This window comes from Candoia aspera, chromosome 5, assembly GCF_035149785.1.
Source record: "Candoia aspera isolate rCanAsp1 chromosome 5, rCanAsp1.hap2, whole genome shotgun sequence".
NCBI classification, from domain to species: domain Eukaryota; kingdom Metazoa; phylum Chordata; class Lepidosauria; order Squamata; family Boidae; genus Candoia; species Candoia aspera.
The window spans coordinates 66697021-66717401 of NC_086157.1; the positions used below are offsets into that span (position 1 = coordinate 66697021).

The window sequence follows — 20381 nt, forward strand, 5'->3', positions numbered from 1 at the left end:
TGAAGTACAAGGCTAATACCCTGAAAACATTCAATCTACTCTTAAGTAAAGGGTCAGCTGCAATCATCCAGCCACATAAACCTAATTTATAACTGACATTTATATATATTTATATAAAGGCAACCAAATCTTTAAAATTGCAAACAAATATAAATTTCTATGGCACTTTCTGTCATGGGTTTAATTCCATTAAAAGAGTACAGCTATCTTATGTATAGTCTGTGGCTAAGAGGGTATCTTAATATTTGATAAATAATTGCAATTTCCTCAGCAATAAAATAAATTACAGTATTTATATTGGCTGACTTGCTGAACTGAGGCCATGGTACTGATGTCAGCCAGGACTACAGACTAAAACTATTGAATTAAAATGAAAATAGACAGTCAACAGAAGTAGACCAAACTACTTCCATGAATTATTCTTAAATTGCCCAAAAACTAAGGTCAGATGTAAAGTTTTGGTCACAGATTTATTAGAATCCACATGCCTTTTCGCCCCTCTAGATAGCTGTTGTTGTATTATGCTTTGCTATCATCTTCTTTTGACTGAATGATGTCATTGGATACTTTGATCTCTATAGTATCTGAATTTAAAACTTCTTTTCCATTTTCTTCCTTTAATGGTAATTTCCTAAGATAAATTCAGAAAAAAGAAGTATTACAGATGGAAACCAATGTTAACAGAGAATGCATATTTCATTTGCAATATATTTTTATTAATTGTTTACACTGCTCTTTCTGCTTGTCAATATATTCCCAATCCAAATTTATCTCCATTATTTTACAGTTTCAATCTGTCTAGAATTGTTTTAATATAAAATTGCAGCATCGAGAATTAACTCAAAATCAAAGTTTTATGTGGTTTAGCTCTGATAGTTCCAGCCTATAAAGAAGGCAACCAACATTTCCCTGCTAATTATCGGCACATTAGCCTTTTTTTAAAGGTTTTTTTTTATTATTTCACCTTTATTATTTTTATAAATAACTCAAGGTGGGGAACATACTTAATACTCCTTCCTCCTCCTATTTACCCCACAACAACAACCCCAAGAGGGGTTGTGACTGACCCAAAGCTGCCTTTCATGCCTAAGGCAAAACTAGAATTCCTGGTTTCTAGCCTGGTCCCTTAACCACTAGACAAAACTGGCTTTTTTTTTTAATCCGTTCAATTGTGTCTGATTCTTGGAGGCTGCCTGGACAAGCCCCTGCAGTTTTTGTGGCAAGCTTTTTCAAAAGTGGTTTGCCATTGCTTCCATCTTAGTGCTGAGAAAAAGTGACTGGCCCAAGGTCACCAAGCTGGCTTTGTGCCTGAGGCAGGACTAAAACTCATGGTGTCCTGGTTTCTAGTCTGATGCCTTAACCACTACACCACACTGGCTCTTGAACTGGCTTGGTATATCCTTATCCTTAGTATAATAAGGATAAATTCTATACTAGTCATTGTACAATATACTTTTATAGTGGATAAAATCAGAAAATACTTTCAGTGAAGAGCAAACAGCCTTTAGAGCTGGACATTTGATATAACATCAGGCTCTTATTTTGCAAAATCTAGATGAAAAATACAGTTTTAGGCCCAGATCTGCACTATATGCTTATTTTATCAACTTCAGATTCACTTTTCACCTTATTTTTAGACAAAAATTATGGTATAAACTTAAGAACTCTATGGTAGATAGGCACCTGCTTCTCCTTACATATAAACTCGGTGAGAACCCTGGTTTAAAAGTTAGGTGCAGTATGAGGGACTATTACAGGAAGGAAATTTTTGTGGGCAGAAGAGTTAGCCAAGGATGAATCTTGGCACCATTACCGTTCAATCTGTATATCAGTCCTCTTGTGGCCAAGATGAATTATCTAGTTTATCATCCCTCAAAATTAGAGAATGGACACCTTGAAATCCTCCTATATGCAAACAATGCTGTGCTGTCATCTTAGACCCCAACTGATCTAAAGCAAACTTTATGAGCTTTAACCGCATCCTGTAGTATGCTGGTGTGATCAAAACTGAAACTCATATTTGGTTATGCATCTTTTCTTATTGGTTAAGGTTACTATTTTTTTCCTGTGGACTTGCCAGCTCTGATTTTAAACGATGACTCTATTTCATCTTGGGATAAGATATTGCATGATAAACTGAAGTGCTATGGTTTCTCACTTAATGCAATCCTGATTATGGGATATAAGCATCAGGGACAGCCCTTGAATAGCATGCCGAATATTTGGAAGCCCAATCAAATCTGGCTGCCATACCCAAAAATTTGTTCCCAGGACTTCCTGTTTTTCAAGCTGGCTAGTTATCTAAGCCAAATAACAGTTTCCAAATTCAGAAGACCCCTAAACCAAGCAATATTTAATGCTCTCCCAATTACAAAAACTTTTCTCTGTGATGAAGAAGTTCCTGAAATATTAGTTCTCATTTTCTTATACTGCTCTCATTACACAGATGCCCAGCTGCAGCTAATATTGCCATATCTAGCTAGATATGGCAGTAGTAGCTGCACATCCAGATCCTTTTTATCTACAGTTGGTGTTATCCCATTACTATGATGTTATTGTTTTATTATTTTTAAAATGCACCCACAATTTAACTATTCTAGTATTATAATTATTGAATCCTACTGTGGCTTTTACTTGCTTTCTCACAATGTGTTTTCTTCTTCTTCTTTTGTTTTTTGAACTGGTCAGTGTCTGTAATACTCCTCCTGCTCAAAGTTTATTTCCATTTTTTAATATATACTGTATATGTGTATGTGTATGTATATGTATGTATATATCTGTATACATCTGTATACACACACACACATGTAGAGTCCCCTTTTCGAGAGAGATGGCAGTGATAGAAATTTGAAAAATAAATAAATTATATATATATATATATATATATATATATATTCAAAATATTCATACATACATACATACATATTCATCCATTTTGCTGAAAGTGTCATTTATGCATATGATTGAATAAATGAATACTGTAAATATATGATTGAATCAAAACTTTCCTATGATCAAATATGAGATCCATAGATATAAAACCAATCACACCAATTTAATTGTTCCTTTCAATATTAATACAATTTAATGCAATTTCTGACCACCCTCATCCAGACTGGACTGGATTAAGAGGAAAACATTAAGGTATATTCCATGCCTATTATTTACACTTTAACAACCATTAACAATTCCTAATTTTGTGAATAGTTTTACATAAATAAACACAATCTATTTAGAATTTGCATAATTAATCCTATTTACACACATGCATCCTTGTAATTTAGATAATAAGAAAAAAATGGCTTTGAAAAAAGTTCTAGATTATGTTATTCAGGTATGTACTTATATCTCTTAAAAATATATTTTTCTATTAAATAAAACCAGCGACAGATATTTACAGACAATATTGCTCATTAATTAATCCTATATTTTAAGTTTACAACATGGATTAAAAATTGATTTCACTAGTGATAGATTAAAATGAAATACATTATTTTGATTCTTATCACCCTATTGGTAACTGCTGGTGGATTTAATAGACATAGTGCCTTTAACAATTTGTTATATATTAGTTGGTTTGTAGAACTAAACCTTTTTTTTTAATTATTATTTTGACCTAATGCTATCTCACATGGAAGCTTCATTAGTCTTACAAATGAAGTTACTAAAAAAATATAAAATACATACTCTGGTTCTGTTAATGGTGTTGTTTCATTGGGCTCATTTACTGGGCTTCCATCTTCATGATTGGTAATTCTTTCATCCTCTGTTCTCATTTCAACTATTGGTTCTTTTGATCCATCTTTCCTAAATAAAAATAAAGTTAAAAAATCCTTAATGCACTAATGTTTTGATTAAAAATGGTGGATATTTATTAGCCCTATTCCATGAAAGCTTATGCTAAAATATATTTATTAATTCTCAAGGTGCCACCAGAATCTTTGCTGTGGGATCAAAATATTATTAATCACAAAAGTTGATTGGGATACTAAAATTTCTGGGAGAGATATTTCAGAATATGCAGGAGAGTGAGTGCAACACATCTTTGAAAAAAATGTGTCCTTTTTTCAGGTTTCTTCACAAACCTGGAAAAAAAAAGTTGACTGCTTTCATCAGTCCTATTAAAGTCATGGCTGCTTTAATTGACACATCAAAGCAGCAACATAATTTTTCAGGCTTAAGTAGGAGCCTAGAAGAAGAAACAGTTTCCAAGCAAACTTTTGAAAATTATTTTTAAAGCATGTACAGATTTCTGCTTTTGCATCAGTTTTATAGCTTGTCCAACTGAAAAGATTCTGAGGTGTTAAAACAGGTTAAAATTATATCAGAAAGAATAGAAATAAATCAAATATCTGTATCATCTATTTTTTATCTATATTTATTATTTGTAATAATAAATCAACCTTTCCATGAGATGAATGCCAATAAAATATAGCTGTATTGAAGGGGCCAATCATTCATCACTATATCATCAATCATTATCAAACAAATCAATCCAGGGTTCTCCCTCAAGGCACAAATGATCAGGCTCATATTGTCATACTTTGGGGGGCATGGTGTGAAGACCTAGCTCTCTGGAGAATGCTCTAATGCTGAGGAAAATGGAAGGAAAGAGAAGAGTACGACCAGCAGCAAAGTGGGTGGACTCAGTTATACTGGTCATGGGTGCATTGTTGGAAGACCTAAGGACCAGATTTGTGACAGATAATTATGGAGAAGATCTATGTGGTTGCTAAGAGTCAACAGCAACTGGATGGCACATAATCACCCAACCAGTCAATTACTACTGAAAACCTGGTAAAATATTTTACCCTGGTAAAATAAAACTGACTTTAAAGATCTTGTAAAAGACTCTAGGAAAATAACTTTATGAAGTTCTGGGAGAAAAGAGTTCTAAAGTGTGTGGGACACCAAAAGGAAGATCTATTGTAGCATGCCTGTTCCCTTCACTTCAGACCAAGAAAAGATTTTTAATAGTTTTCTTGAGAAGTTCTTACTGGATGGGCAGATTCAATTTTGGCAAAATGATAGTGATCCAGTTTGATGTGATCCATTGTTATATCATTTTAGGCTTTAGGTCATTGCCAACACTTAGAATTGGGCCAAAACCTATTGTTAAGCAGTATAATGGCTTCAGGAGAGGTGTTCCTGTAGCTTGTAGTGATGGAATTGACCTGCTGGACCACTTGTAGGTTCTGGGCATGTCCAAAGACTGCTCCATAGAACACATTACAGTAATCCACCTGGGTGATGCTCAGTTTATAAATTAATTGTGATAAAACATTTTACTACTATTCCAAGCTTTGTTTCTATGTTGCCCAAAGCCTGCTTCAAGTACTCAGGTTGATATAAATATTATGATTAAATATTAAATATACTTGTTACATTAAATATACTTGTTATATTTAAAATACAGATTGTTCAGCACAACAATTAGCTTTGAAAAAATATTACTTCTTTGTTCTAGCTGGAAATAACACACTTATACAGTATATGATATTTCTATTCTGCCACAATGAAGGATGTCTCTGCCATCAAGCTACTGCTCCTTTTCAAATAAATCAATGTTTTTAATACAATAATTTTATTATGCTAATATAATCAACAAAAAGAAACTATACATATATACAACACTATTAAATAATATAACATCAATATATATTGGTGTTTAATACATAATACCAAATCAAAAATTTTAAATTTTGGAGAAACATAAAATAAGTCAAGTTCAAGAAGCTGTAACAAAGTTTTTCTTAACATCTTGTTCTTTTAAGTTAAAGCAAGAACATCATTTTAAAAAGTCTGATTTTGACATAAACATTACTTTCGTTTCTAAGTGCACTATAATTGGAAGAAAGTCCCATAAGCTATGGAAGAAGTAGCTATTATACTCCTAGCATCCAAATTTATCAAATATATAGATCTATAATTAGAACACATAATGAAATCCCTGCCTTCTTTAAGAATAACCATGATGTTAGCTTCATCACAAAAGACAATGGTTTCTTTGAAAAGCTTCCTTGTAAGTCTCTAATACAATAGAATAGAAAATAGGATTTTTTTACATATATACTTCTAATAATCTACTGGCAAGCAAGATAAGGATCACCCCAAATTTCGTAATGACAACTTTTTGAAGGAAAAGATGTGGACTGGAAATAATAACCTAGTCATTGGTTACCACTCTCATATATGTAATATGTTTGTGTGTGTGTGTGTGTCTATGCATACATACCATATACAGAACATGCATATAATCTGTTGATATAGAATTAAAACTATATACTTTAGTTTTTGTTTTTTTCCCCCCAAATTTATCTGGAATATGTACACATATTCCAATTTGTACCTGAATAATTGGTATAATATTATGCTGTTTAATTTTGATAAAGTCTGAAAGCCAGTAACTCACTGGATCTTTCTACTTTTTATCAATATTATTAATCTGTGCAGTATAATTAAAATTTAGAAGCTTGTTAACTTCAAATTTCTAATAGACCAGAGATCTATACTAGTCATAAGACATATGGAATGAATAAGTAGATTTTTTCCCTACAATTAATCACCTTTTTTATCAAAATCTTTTTCCACACCAAATTTTGTCCTTTACTGTTCAGTTTTAAAAAGTTCTCCTACCACTAGATATTTCTACTTCAGTAATCACCCTTCACAAATCTGCTAATCAAAACTGGAACACTTGTATGTTTAGTATTACCACTTACACAAACTTTTGCAACCAGATTTTCTTTAAATCTTGTTTTTATATAGAAAGAATATGAGTGTCTTACAAAAAAAAAAGGAGTTTCAGCTTTTTTTTTTTTTAGATTAGTTAACATTCATCTAAGCTTAGCTGGGTTCCAACTCCTTAACATTCCATGAGAATGAGAAAAAAAAAGCATATATCATATCAATCATTACCCTCTCTGATCTGCATTATATTGGAATAACAAGCTCTATTGTCCAAAGTGTAGAAAATAAATGACACAAATATATTCTATTATCATTCCTGCATCATCTACACAATGAATGCTCAAGGCAGAAATCATGGTTTGGTAATGTTTTTTTTTAAATCTTGGGAATACAAACAAGATTGGGAATATTACTGATACATAGCTCACCATCAACATGCTGTGCAACTACAATTCCTAGCACATTTGCTTCAGATGTCTCATTGTGTAAATTTGTAGAGTTTTGAATTGAATGTAATAAAAATACAAATGTGATGTGTGTTAATGCCACATGTTGATTATCTCCCAACCTGTATCTGTCTCAATATTCGATTAGAACTGTAGGTAGCAACAGCATTGTGGTAAATGTTAGAGAACATTTGTTGAATTACAATCCTTATGTGGGATACCACACTTTGTGAGTTATTTGCAAGTTATCAGTACATATCATTTTTCTCCAAATGTTATGACCAATACTCACAAATATGCAGCTTTTCCTTCTTCCAGATCTTTACTCTTCCCACTGGAACCACTCTTTTTTCCACAGATCCTTCTGGTGATGCACATTAGCAATCCACACTGCCGTATAAAGAAGCAGCTGACATCAGTCACAACAAGTATTAATAGAAGAGCAGCTACGCCCAGTCCAATGACTGCACCAAGTCCAAGGCCATTAAAAAACGTACCTTGAAAATGAACAAATTAGACAAAGTCAAAACAGTTAACCTCCTATGTAGGAGAATATCAGTTAAGTCCAGGACACGAAGAGATCATGAGGTGGGAGGGTGGGGACAAGAACCCTTAAACTGACTCTGCCTTAACTCTCTTGGGTATAAAGGAAGGGAAGGAAAGCACTATCAGGCTTTTAAGATTCTGTTACTACGGCCTGTATCAACAAAATAAACTTCCAGTCATTCCTGAGGAATCTGTCTTTGTTTGTTTGTTTGCTTGCTTTTGTTTTGTTTTGTTTTGTTTTGTTTTGTTTTGTTTTGTTTTGTTTTGTTTTGTTTTGTTTTGTTTTGTTTTGTTTTGTTTTGTTTTGTTTTGTTTTTAACCTGGCCTGTCTTGAAAGTTTGACAGCTCTTTATTTCAGCAGAATGAATCATGTCACCTCCACAGCCAGAATCATTTTGTTGAAGCAAATCTGTGTTATTTTGTACATGTCTATGTGTTGTGTGAGTGCAATGTTCATATATACTCATTTGGACATATTAATATGCAAACTAGACAACCCTACATACTTGGAATCCTTCAAAGTTATTCTTTTGAAAGCTTAACAGTTAAGCTAGTCTCATTCTTCTTCAACTGTAGAGCTTTATTTTAATAGAGTTCGATTTAACTTCATTCTCATAGATAGCAGCTTTTGCTAATGCAGGTGTTCTCCTGAAGTACCTTAGTTCCTGTTCATCCTGTATAAGTCCATTATCATGACTGACACACCATCTATTAGAGCAGGTGTGACCTGCTGACCTTATGCCGTCTGACCTTGTAATATCTGGGTGTTTCACAGCCAAGTGTCATGTTCACTGTTTCAATGTATAGTATACATCATAACATTTCACGTGCCATGGCGCTGATGCATGTTTCTGTTTGGGAGGGAGCTGCTGTGAAACCTTGTACCCAAGCTCTGTATCTGTGTTCATTACAATGGAATGTGTTTGGGTTATGTTCTCTGTTCAAGGACTTTTTCCGCAGACCATCAGAAACCGTTAGGAGCACCTGAGATTGTGACCTTGGGAAGATTCTACGGGGGGAGGGATCTCATTTACACTGAGGTTTTTTAGTTTGCATCTGGCATACTTTTATCATTCTCAGCTTTCTCTGTGATCCTGCATACTATTCTTTAATAAATCAGATATCTTTGAATTCCTGCTCATGAGTCTGATAGTGTTTTAGAATAGGCAACCATTACACCAAGTGGGATATGTTCAACACTGAACATTTTTGTTCACAAACCATTGTTCCAAGTGATGTAAGTAAGACCTAGTGTAGGTATGCATAACAAAAGATATTTTCCCAGTAATTATGTTCTTATGGTTTTTCTGAGGGAAAGACTTGAGACAATTACAAAAACACTGGGTATTGCTACTACCAGATAGGCACAGTCATAAAAGGTGGAAATCTTTTGCTATATTGTTCTATATCCCTCCCCAAAATGCAGATACTTCACATTCTTTGTAGGTTAATAGTAGATATGAAGAGTTGATATACAGACACAACTCTTTTAGCTGTGCATGCATCTTGTATTTTACAAAGCTGAAGAAATAAAGATATTGATTAACAACTGTTGGATATCCATTTACTTCTGTAGGAGGCACATAGAAATATTTTATTATAAAATTGCAAAGTGCTTGGCAACAGGATGAGAGTAATGCCATAATTTAATGCCAGTGTTGCACATAGAATAGTAAAGGAGAAATTAGAAAGTCCTGGTCAAGGAGATAAAATTGACTGGAAAATTAAATTTACTTATTTTTAGGTTCAAGTAGCTTGAGAATGAATCAAATATTATACAATAATTTCACAATGTTAGGATACTGTTTACTAGCTTGTATGCACTTATGGAGTTTCACTGTAACAAACATTTTGATTAATTATTATGTTTCTTTATCTAAATAACTGGTTACTGAAAATGATTTGCCTTTTTTTATAATAATAGGGTAATCTTATCAGATTTGAACTGCTTAGAATATTCTTGCCATTCCACCAAAAAAAAAAAAAATGTTATATTTACTTAATGAAATACAACACTTTCTTAGACTATGTGACTAATTAAGCAAAACTGATGCAAAATATATGTTATAAAGTGGGATTTCAAAATAGATATAGATAAAATAAATATAAAAAAAATATCAGCAAATATCCTTGCTTGTGTGGACGACATTTGCAGGTTCATTTTTTATACTCTTTATACTTTATACTTTATTGTCAGTGGTACTACAACATAACCAATTCCAGTACTGAAAGGAAAGCAAATTGGCAAGAATTTATACATAAAAATACATATTATTGCATAAACCTAAAGTAAAAGTTTAGCGGTATAATATATATTGGTTAACTCATAGATTCAGGATATCATTTGAATACTGTAGTGATATTCTATACATGGATACTCAGATGTCCGATTAAATTCCTACCAAGCTTAGTTCCATATAGATTTGTATAGGATTGCAACTTTAATTATAGAATTAGTGTTATAAAAAATGTTGCCTGAGATAATGTAAAGTCATTCTGTGTGGCTTGATTTGTGATTTTAGATACACACTGTAAAATTCAGTGATGAAGGTGAAGGTGTATAAGACAGAAGTTGTTTGCACATGTAATTGCAATTCGTTATATTTACTGCAAATCCTTATAGTTCTTATATCTACATATTAAACGTACATATTCCTTAAAAGTCTATGCTGAGATTTAAAAATGCACAAATCAGTCGATTTGATTTAATTGAATTTCTCTCTCTTTTCCCCTGTGTCAAGTTGTTAAGTCCACATAAAACATATATGCATTCCGATGGTTTTTTCTCAATATTTTATCTTTTACATGAAATTTTATATAGGTAACTTTCCATAACATAGTATTTGATACATTATTACTGAAAATAATATATAAATACTGTACATTGTCTCTAATGCTACTACACAAAAACATTTGTTGATTGGAAACCATATTTGCAAAATTGCAGATTTTTAAATAAAACTAAGTTAATGCACAAATTGGTTTGAAACATGTGTCACTGGCAAGTTTTCATGTTATTAAAAGATGAATTAAATTTCTCTTATATCTCTGGTCACTGCTATGTTGTCAAAATTAGATTATGATGTTATATGTACTACAGTTTAAATCTACTGAATGCTCCATTGAATATGGTTGTCTATATGGATATTTAAAAAGTTTATCAGACACCAGTGGTATTTTCTATTATGTCTAATGCAAATAAATGTTGGAAAAGGAAAATATTTGCATAAAGGGGCTCAACAACCTGTCTGACCATCTGTCCATCAGCAATATAACTCTGAGAAAACAGAATGGAATGAGACCGATTTGGTGTGAAGGGAAGATTGCAGAAGGGTCAAGATAATCCAGCCCAGAAAAATAGAAAAGGAAAAAAAAATCTATTAAAAAATTTCCCTGAATCCAAGCTGAGCAGCAGCTTCTAATGCTGCCAACTATTCCATTCTATGTTTTCCTTTATGATCCTGGTCATGGGATTCCTACTCGAGCATATGCAATATCCCTTGTATTTCTCAGTACATGTTGCCTTATAAAAGCATGTAGACACAACACAAGGGGAGAGCAGAAACATGCTCACAAATGCAACACACTACCCTAATTAGACCCCTATATATACACAGGCAATATATATGTACCCATCCTAATGAGTCTCTAATACACATATATGCACATACAGAAATATGTACACACACATGTGAAAGTTGCACTGCCCCAGACAGACCCGGTGCATAACTTGGGGGTCCTCCTGGACTCACAGTTCCTGCTCGAAGAGCAGGTGGCAGCTGTGGCCAGGAGAGCCTTTGTGCAGCTACATGCTGTGCACCAGTTACACCCCTTCCTAGATCTGGAGGCCCTTTGAACAGTCACTCATACCCTTGTTATCTATCATATAGACTATTGCAATGCACTCTACATGGGGCTACCCTTGAAAAGTATCAGGAAGCTTCAGCTGGTCCAGAATGCAGCTGTGCAAGCTGTTTTTGGTGCCCCTAGAAGGGCACATGTAACACCATTGCTGCGTGAGCTGCATTGGGTACCAGTTTGCTTCCAGGTCCAATTCAAGGTGTTGGTTATTACCTTTATAGCCCTACATGGCATAGGACCAGGTTACCTGAGGGATCACCTCTTCCCCATTACATCAACCCGTCCCACCCGATCATGCAGAGAGGGCATGCTGCAGACCCTGTCTTTAAGACAACTTCATTTGGCAGGGTCCAGGAAGTGGGCCTACTCTGCAGTAGCCCTGTGGAAACTTGCTGCCCCCGGAGGTGAGATTGGCCCCACCACTCCTTTTGAAGGAGTCTGAAGACCTGGTTCTGCCACCTTGCTTGGGGGAGAGGGGAATAGATCTACATGGGGATGGCTGCTATAGACCACTCCTCCCATACTTGGACTGTTTTAGATTCTTTCGCCACTTGGACTTTTTATCTTTACTTTTATTTATATTATTTATTATTGTATTTTTATATTGTATATTTGTGATTGTTGTTTTAACTGATTGTTGTAAACCGCCCAGAGTCCCCCAATGGGAGGAGATAGGCAGGGGCAAATTTGATAAATAATAATAAAAATAAAATAAAATAGGAGGTGGAAAAAATTCTAGAAATCATGCTTTATATGCTTTTCCTGGCTTGTAGGTTTTGTTTTTAACCTACAACTTTCAGATAGATAGATAGATAGATAGATAGATAGATAGATAGATAGATAGATAGATAGATAGATAGAATAGAGATATCAGCAGATGTGGTGATACACCACTTAACTCATCCCATTGTTTTTTTCATTTCCCGAACTTCTATATTCCCAAACCTACTTTATCTTTTATGTTGTTAAATACCCATATTTTAAAGAAATTAGTAGTCAATTTTTATTATTAAAATCCAAATGTATTATTTCTATTAATATGAACAATTTTATGTGAGTTTCACTGTGACTTTTTAGGTTTAGATTATTTCTTTTTGAATAGCATCTTGTAATGAGGATAAAAAATTTAAATCACTGTGCTTCTTGGAGAAAAACTAGACTACAAATATATTTATTCACCTTTAATATGAAAAACTGAATAGAGCTTGAAAGTCTAAGTAAAAGTAATGTTTTGCACACTTACTATAGCTTTTAAAACAGTTTTAACTTTTGTTCTGTGAATTTTCATTTGATTAATTTTGATTGATAACTATCTGTTATATGCTTTAAAAATGAATTAATCATCATAAGTATTGACTATCATGTTAATGCAACAAATTCTTGTCATCTCTTTATCATGTTAAAAAAAAAAATCCAATAGGTATTTTGAACAATTTTGAATATCTTCAGTTTATTCATTCCTGGCTTTTTAACTGCGGAAATTTAGAGTTTAGATTAACAATACTTCTCAGTGACTCTCAAGGAAAGAGACAATTTTCACTTCTCCTTTCCCCTACAGCTCCTGTACTTCCTGCAAAGCTGGTATGAAGCCTAGAAGCTTCTATGAAACACGAACGACAGTGCTGCTGTGGATAACTGAAGGGAAATGAATCAGGTGAGACTTCCTACTCACTTTTGCTAAAGAGTAACCTCTCTTGGCTATTTACAGAATAGTTCTCCCAGGTCCATATGCTCAGTTAGTCATTGTTCACACTAGTCAGTATTTTTAATAGCATAGAAAATTTACTGTGGTATGCAGTATTGTGTCTGATTGTACAATATATTAGTTTACATTAACAAAAGAAGAAACGTATTATAATAATGCCCATCTATAGCACTTTAAAGTAATTCTAATCGGTACTGAGTTCTCCTGAAAGAAAAAAATGACACTGAATTTAAGATGGTCTTTTAAAAAGTGCATTTACTATTTATTAGATTTATATCCTACTTTTTATTCAGGGGTTCAAGGCAGCAGGCACAGATTTTTCATCACAACAACATCCCTGTAAGGTAGGTTAGACTGTGAAGAAAGTGACTGGCCTAAAAGTCACCCAGTGAGATTTCCATAGCTGAAGCTTTACTAGAACTTGAGTTTCTGAGATTGTCACTCAACATCTTAACCACTATAACATGCTGTGTCTTTCTGCTATGCCATACTGGTGATGTGATGAAATACAATAATGCAGCTGGTTCTCAGGAAGGAGGGAGAACTTTCCAAAAAGGGGAGCAAGATAAGGAAAAACACAGTCCAGAGCTGAAACATGGAAAGACTAAGAGATTCAGAGTAGCCATGCTCTAGAGCCTTCCACATTATATCCCTTTATGTTAGATAGAGTAGCTTTAGTCTGGCAAGATTCTGTCTGTATGGTGTGAGCAAATAAAGAACTGAAGTTTGGCTGGATTGATTCTTTGTTGTTCTTGGGCTGGGCCTGACAGGTATAAACATTAAAAAAAAATCCTCAGTAATAACCAACTTCACATCTGTCAGCCTAACATTGCAACTCTGGGTGGATAAAATGGGTGAATAACCTGGATAAGCAGGTTAATCCCTGCTTATCATCCACTCCAGCAACCAACACCCAGTTAATCAGGTATTAACACCAGGCCAACAATCAGGTAGAGAGCAATACCCTAATCAAGGAACTACCAAGGAGAAAACACCTCCACCAACACTGGCAGGGCAAGCTACTGTATCTAACCAGGGAGCAAATCCCACAGTCACTTAAACTGATGATGTTACCTAGTTGGGTATTGAAACATCATCAAGCAAACAATCAAGCTCTGAGAGCACCAAGGACTTCACAGTCAAAAAAGAAGAAATAGCCAACTAAGATGATAAGGCATGGAAAGAAAAAAACAAAAAGAGGAATGGTTGGAGCACTGGATATTTTTAGCTTACAGAAGAGAAGACTCTGGAGAGACATAGCTATCTTCAAATGTCTGAAGGGCTGTCACAAAGAATTGTTCAGAGTTGTTCCCAAAGACATGTCAAGAAACAATGGATTCAACAAGGAACTAAATTTTGATTGGACAGCAGGGAATATTTATATTTATATTTATATTTATATTTATATTTATATTTATATTTATATTTATATTTATATTTATATTTATATTTATATATAAATAATAAGAGCTGTTTAACACACACACTGCATGAAAAGATGATGGACTCCTTTACAGAGGTGAGAGAGAGAGGCTGACTGGCCATCTGTTGAGATGGTATAGCAGTAGATTCCTGCACTGGAAGGGGGTTGGATGAGATTTCCAAGGACCCCTCCAATCCTTTTATATAATAATATTATTCTATTATTCTAGTGAGTAATTTGGAGATCCAGGACATAAAAATAGTTGAGGGCACAAATAGATCTATGCTGCAATGTTTTGCCGTTATCACTTGGGACAATGCAAACTTTAATTGGAATCAAAATATCTGTGTTTTCATTGGAATAAGTTAGTATTGGAAAAAAAGAAACCATATATATATATATATATATTTGCTCCAACTTATTTCAGTTCAGAAACCCTCTAAGATTGTATTTGCTCCAAATTTTGTCAGTTCAGAATGTCCTAAATTCATTTTTTATATAAAAAATATAGATTTTTATTGAAGATTTTAATTACAGTAATACAAACTAATACAAACTAAACTAAGAAAGAGAGAATGGAAAATCAAAAGAGAAAAAAGTGCAAAGAAAGAAAAAGTTAAAAAAGAAGAAAGAAAAGAAAAAGGAAAGAATGAAATAAAGAAAAAGAAAAAAATATTTAAGGAAATGACTTCTAATCTTAAGTATAAACAAGTTTGGTAGCTCTTCACCCCCTAAAAGGTTGCAAATAGTTATCTCTTCTTTCTTTTTTTTAGAAGATTTTTTTAATCCCACCTTTATTATTTGTTATAAATAATTCAAGGAGGCAAACATACCTAGTAGTCCTTCTTCCTCCTATTTTTCCCACAACAACCCTGTGAGGTGAGGTGAGCTGTGAGAGAGTGACTGGCCAAAAGTCACCCATCCGGATTTCATGCCTAAGGCAGGACTAGAACTCCCAGTCTCCTGATTTCTAGCCTGGAGTCTTAACCATTAGATCAAACTCTTCCCATAACCTTATCTATAAGCAAATCCATAAGACATCAACTTTTCACAGACAAATTTGGAATATTGAAACTTTTACTATAAGATTTTGGAACTAACTATATATAATAAGAAGCTTTTCATCAAAATGTCCTAAATTCATTTTCTAAGCAAACTTTCAAGAAAAAGAGTCTGGTTATTCAGACATTCTGCTCTTACTTTACCTCTAACAGAATTCTGAAGCAGTAGCTTTTTCAAATAAATGTTTTAAAATTTTCAAAATATTAATATATTTGCAGAAGGTTGCTTCTCACATGGCATTTACATAAACAATTAATAACTGGAAGTGAAAGTATTACATATTTTATTTTATAGGCATGCCACATGCTGTTCACTCTCTTCCTCCAAATATACTTCAATATTCATAAGTTCATAACTTATGACTTCTGTCTGTATTGCAGAATTACTTTTATCTGTACTTACAAACCAAAAGATGCATCAGGAAACTGATTCACACCATTACAAATGCATTTTGATACTTTATTTCATGATACTATATGTAGATCTGAGATCAAAATGGTAAATGCATATTATTTTCCTACATACTGTTAATGTATAAATAGATGTTATTGGCCGTATAAGTTTGCATGAAGGAGATGAGATGCATACAGTCTGGAATGAAATAAATATATATATGTACATTTGATATGACTCCTATAGACTACTACTAAATTGCCCATAATATCTACTATTAATGTGTATAAGATAATTAATAATTAAGTCAATAATTAATATGGTGTTCTTCCTCATTTTGATTTTCATAGGAAATATCAGCTACTTTATTCAAAAAAAATATTTGATATTATGAAGCTGTGCATCAGTCCAAAGAATTTCATGATAACTGGGTGTCATGCATAGAAAGAGAAAATACAGAATACAAGTTAACAACCACTCTTCTTTTAGCTTGTTTTATTCTTACAACCAGCTAATATATTTTACTCTTAACAACTGTTTTTCTGCCAATAGTTGTGGTCTTAGTGACAAACAAGGTTAGTAACTCAGTCTTTAGAATGATTTAAAGAGAGAAACAGAACAGTGATTAAAAAAGAGCACACTGGAATATATAAGTTTTTGGAAAGAAAAAAAAACTTATTTGAAAGAAATTAATGGAAGGAAGGAAGGAAGGAAGGAAGGAAGGAAGGAAGGAAGGAAGGAAGGAAGGGAGAGAAAAGAGAAATGACACTTTGAGCCAAGGCAAGTAATCTGTTATTTAGATATCCTATTTTATGCACATGTTACATTTTAAAATATAAGCAATATGTAATCCATTACTAGTTTAAAGCTTAATTGAAATAGTATTCATAGTCTCTGTTAGCAGTACTTTCTTGCAAACAAATGAGAAAAAAAAGTATTAGTGACTTCTTAGACATTAGCTAGGTTCTTCTGCCAGAATTCCTTGGCTCATTTGATCACCAGCAATTGATATTCAGTATATTTCTTTAATGATACAAAATAATAATTTATTTTAAATTAAAATCAGTGGAACCCTGCTGGACCTACATATAAGCATAAGAATTCTCTGGATAGTTTTCTTTGTATATGCTGATTACTAGACTAAATGAGTTTTAGCTGAACTATTCAGGATGTCTGAATTTTTTAGTAGGGGCACCACCATGGCTTGAAGTGTATGCAAGTTTTCTCTATAGTGTGTGATCTGTGACTTTATCCTTTAGTTAATGTTTTAGTTAATGTTGTATCATTATTAAATATAGAATAGTTATAAATCAGCTTAAAGCAAGTAGTATAGTACAATATCTGGGTCTTTCAGGAACACTGATTCATTATTTAATGAAGATGGATACATTTCAAAACCATAGGTGTCATGGAAGAAGGGGAAGCAAGTAGCAAAATATGCATGTAACATTGTGCCACAAATCCTGCTCTTTATATGCTTGCATGCAACACTGCAATACAAATATTAAAGGGTGAAGCTTGTATCTTATCAAGACACACATTTCATTATTTTAGCAACATATCTCTATTGGAAATATCCATAGAAATCTATAAAAAATGGAAGTTTGTGAGGGATAGTCTAAGAAATGTATTGTAAGAGTGATAACTAATATATCATCCTGGTAAAGAGAACAAACTCACAAATTCCTCAACAATTGTCACTAAATTTATTATTATCATAAGTAAATAATGTTTAGTTAACTTAAACATGAGCCTTCCATCAACTTAAAGATAAATTCACTATGGCATAAGCTTTTGTGGAAACAAATCGGCATAATTACTCTATGATTTCCATGGCAGTAAACAATATAAATGTACACAATCATTGAACTGCACATAGAAAGTGGATCAATCAAACAAATTCCTACCTTGGAAATGAAGATATCTCTATGTATTTTATTCTGTGGACATAATGTAACTCAATCATTGCTATTGTAACTATTTCCAAATAATGCAAGCACCACTGGGGGGAACAGGAATGTTGGGTGTGTGTGAACTTGTAAATCCTAGATCCTCTATGTGTTGCTCAAGTCAAGGCACATAATCAGTGACCACCCTTGCCTCAAGCCAGGGTCTATGACCCACCTGAGTTTAAGTTTTTTTTTTCTTTTTTCACTATTATACTTTATTATTTCGCACTATTATGCTGCAAAGAAAAGTACCAGCCTTAAGCATAATTTTTATTTGCAAGAATGTTTGGGAACATACATTACAAAAGGGTATGTGTGTAATACATAGATAGATATAGGTATAGGTAGATAGCAATAGCGATGGATGGAAGGAATGGAAAGGAGGGAGGGAGGAAGGGAGGGAGGGAGGGTCCACAACTGGTCCTTTATTTGGAAGTGTACATCTCTGCTCAGAAAAAGGTAAGCTAAGATAGTACAGTATCCAGGTGGTAGTGAAAGCAACTTTATACACTCAGCTTCTACCAAGCGATATTTTATTACTAACCATATACCGCCCAACAGTTACCTTGTCAGACTGGCCATGCCAAGGTATCAACATTCTAAATATACAATACCTGCTGGCATAGTACCTGTGGGAATCTGTGATTCAGGCAGTGAGAGATGCATACAGATTGATCTGTGCTTTCTGTTCATTGATTCCTAATGCCTCATTAAGCTACAGAACAAGAAAAGAAGATGACTAATCTGCCTAGTGAATATTTCTTAGGCTATTACCTTCAGGTAATGCAATCTTTAATTGTCAACCAATTTTAGCATCATTTTTTTTTAAATAACTAGAAGGACTATGTTAAATTTGATAGAGTACAGAAAAACATTTTTTTAATATTTTTTTTCTTAATGATATTTTTGGATAAATAGTGTTGACCTTGATAATTTTTATGCTTTTTAAGAATGTTGCAAATTAAATGTGATGTGGAAAAAAATGTCAAATACTGCCAATATGTGGTATTATATATATATATATATACACATACATTTTTTTTTAAAAAAATGAACTGCTAAAGGAATGTTATATCACATTTATTAATTACAAAAATGAAACAAAGTTTACATAAAAGAAAACTGACACCAAGCAAGTAATGAAAAACATGCATAAAGTTACATATGTTTTGACATTACACTTAGGAAGCCTTGAAGGTATACATATACAATTTGCACATATTTTAAGAAAAATAAGATACATGACAGTAAGCATCTGTGATTATTAATAACACAGAATGACATGGACAAGAATGAAATAAAAATACATAGTGTTTCAATAACTACTTTAAGTATACATATTCTACATTTGGAGAGTTTTGTTCTTAAATAAAATTTTAGATATGAGATGTGATCTGGCATCTTTCATTCATTCACTCACTCTTACTCTCTCACACAATGTTCTGTTTCAGCATTAGCACATAAGGTACAGTGAGTCTTGGATTTAAGCTTGGCTATAAATTTATTTCTCCCCTTTTTTTTTTGTACATATGGGAGGAAACAGAAAGGTGATGGTCTCATGCTAAAAGAAACGAGCTTCAGACTAAAAATAGCTTCATGGAACTGTCAGTCTAATCAAAGTTAATTAAATTAATTAAGGATTAAAATGTAATCTAAGTGATCATCTGATTCAGGCCAGCACTTTTTTTTTTTTTAATTGGAATGCTCTGCAGTCTTACTTTGGATTAAGATGACATGACTCTTACTTAGGGACTGTGAATGTATGCAGCTACATTTAATCAAGTTTGCTTCATCTGTATTTCAGGGTTTGTTTGTTTTTTTTTCCTTTTTTGAAGGGCTAATGCTAAAGGCAATGAATCACCAGAATTAGCTAAATTACCTGACCAAGATACAAGCTTCCAATGCACACTGCATTATACACTGCTTTTCATTAATGCTAAACAATAGAGTTCAATCCCAAAGAATTAGTCACCTATTACTTACTAATTAAAACATATTAAATAATTAAAAACTCACACATTACTTATTTACTGGTGGGAAATTGTTTGGTGTGATGACAAGAGAATTATGGTTCACTTTTTATGTCCCAAGGCTTTTTTTTTCCCTTTTTTCTTTCATCTTCCTCTTCCACTCATTTTCCTCACTCTCCATCTTTCAACTGCCATCTAACCTCTTTATTAGCTTAGTACTCTAAATTGCATATTTTGCAGACTTTCCTCTCAGAATTCTTGTCATGGTTGCAGATCCATACTGGCACTTGGGCAATCTGGCAATGAGAATAAGTCCTACGTTTCCTTTGCAACTTC

At 33.3% G+C, this 20381-nt stretch overlaps 1 protein-coding gene across 1 annotated transcript in view; it reads right to left on the reverse strand.

Moving 5' to 3' along the window:
* Positions 1–265: 265 nt before the first annotated feature.
* NCAM2 (neural cell adhesion molecule 2) overlaps positions 266–20381 on the reverse strand; it is a 108667-nt gene continuing 88551 nt past the window's right edge. Inside the window, exons 16-18 of the mRNA XM_063304711.1 lie at positions 7429–7633; positions 3688–3807; positions 266–631 (exon numbers count right to left, since the gene is read on the reverse strand). Coding sequence (XP_063160781.1) covers positions 520–631; positions 3688–3807; positions 7429–7633 — 437 coding nt within the window. The 3' untranslated portion in view covers positions 266–519. The remainder of the gene's footprint in view (positions 632–3687; positions 3808–7428; positions 7634–20381) is intronic.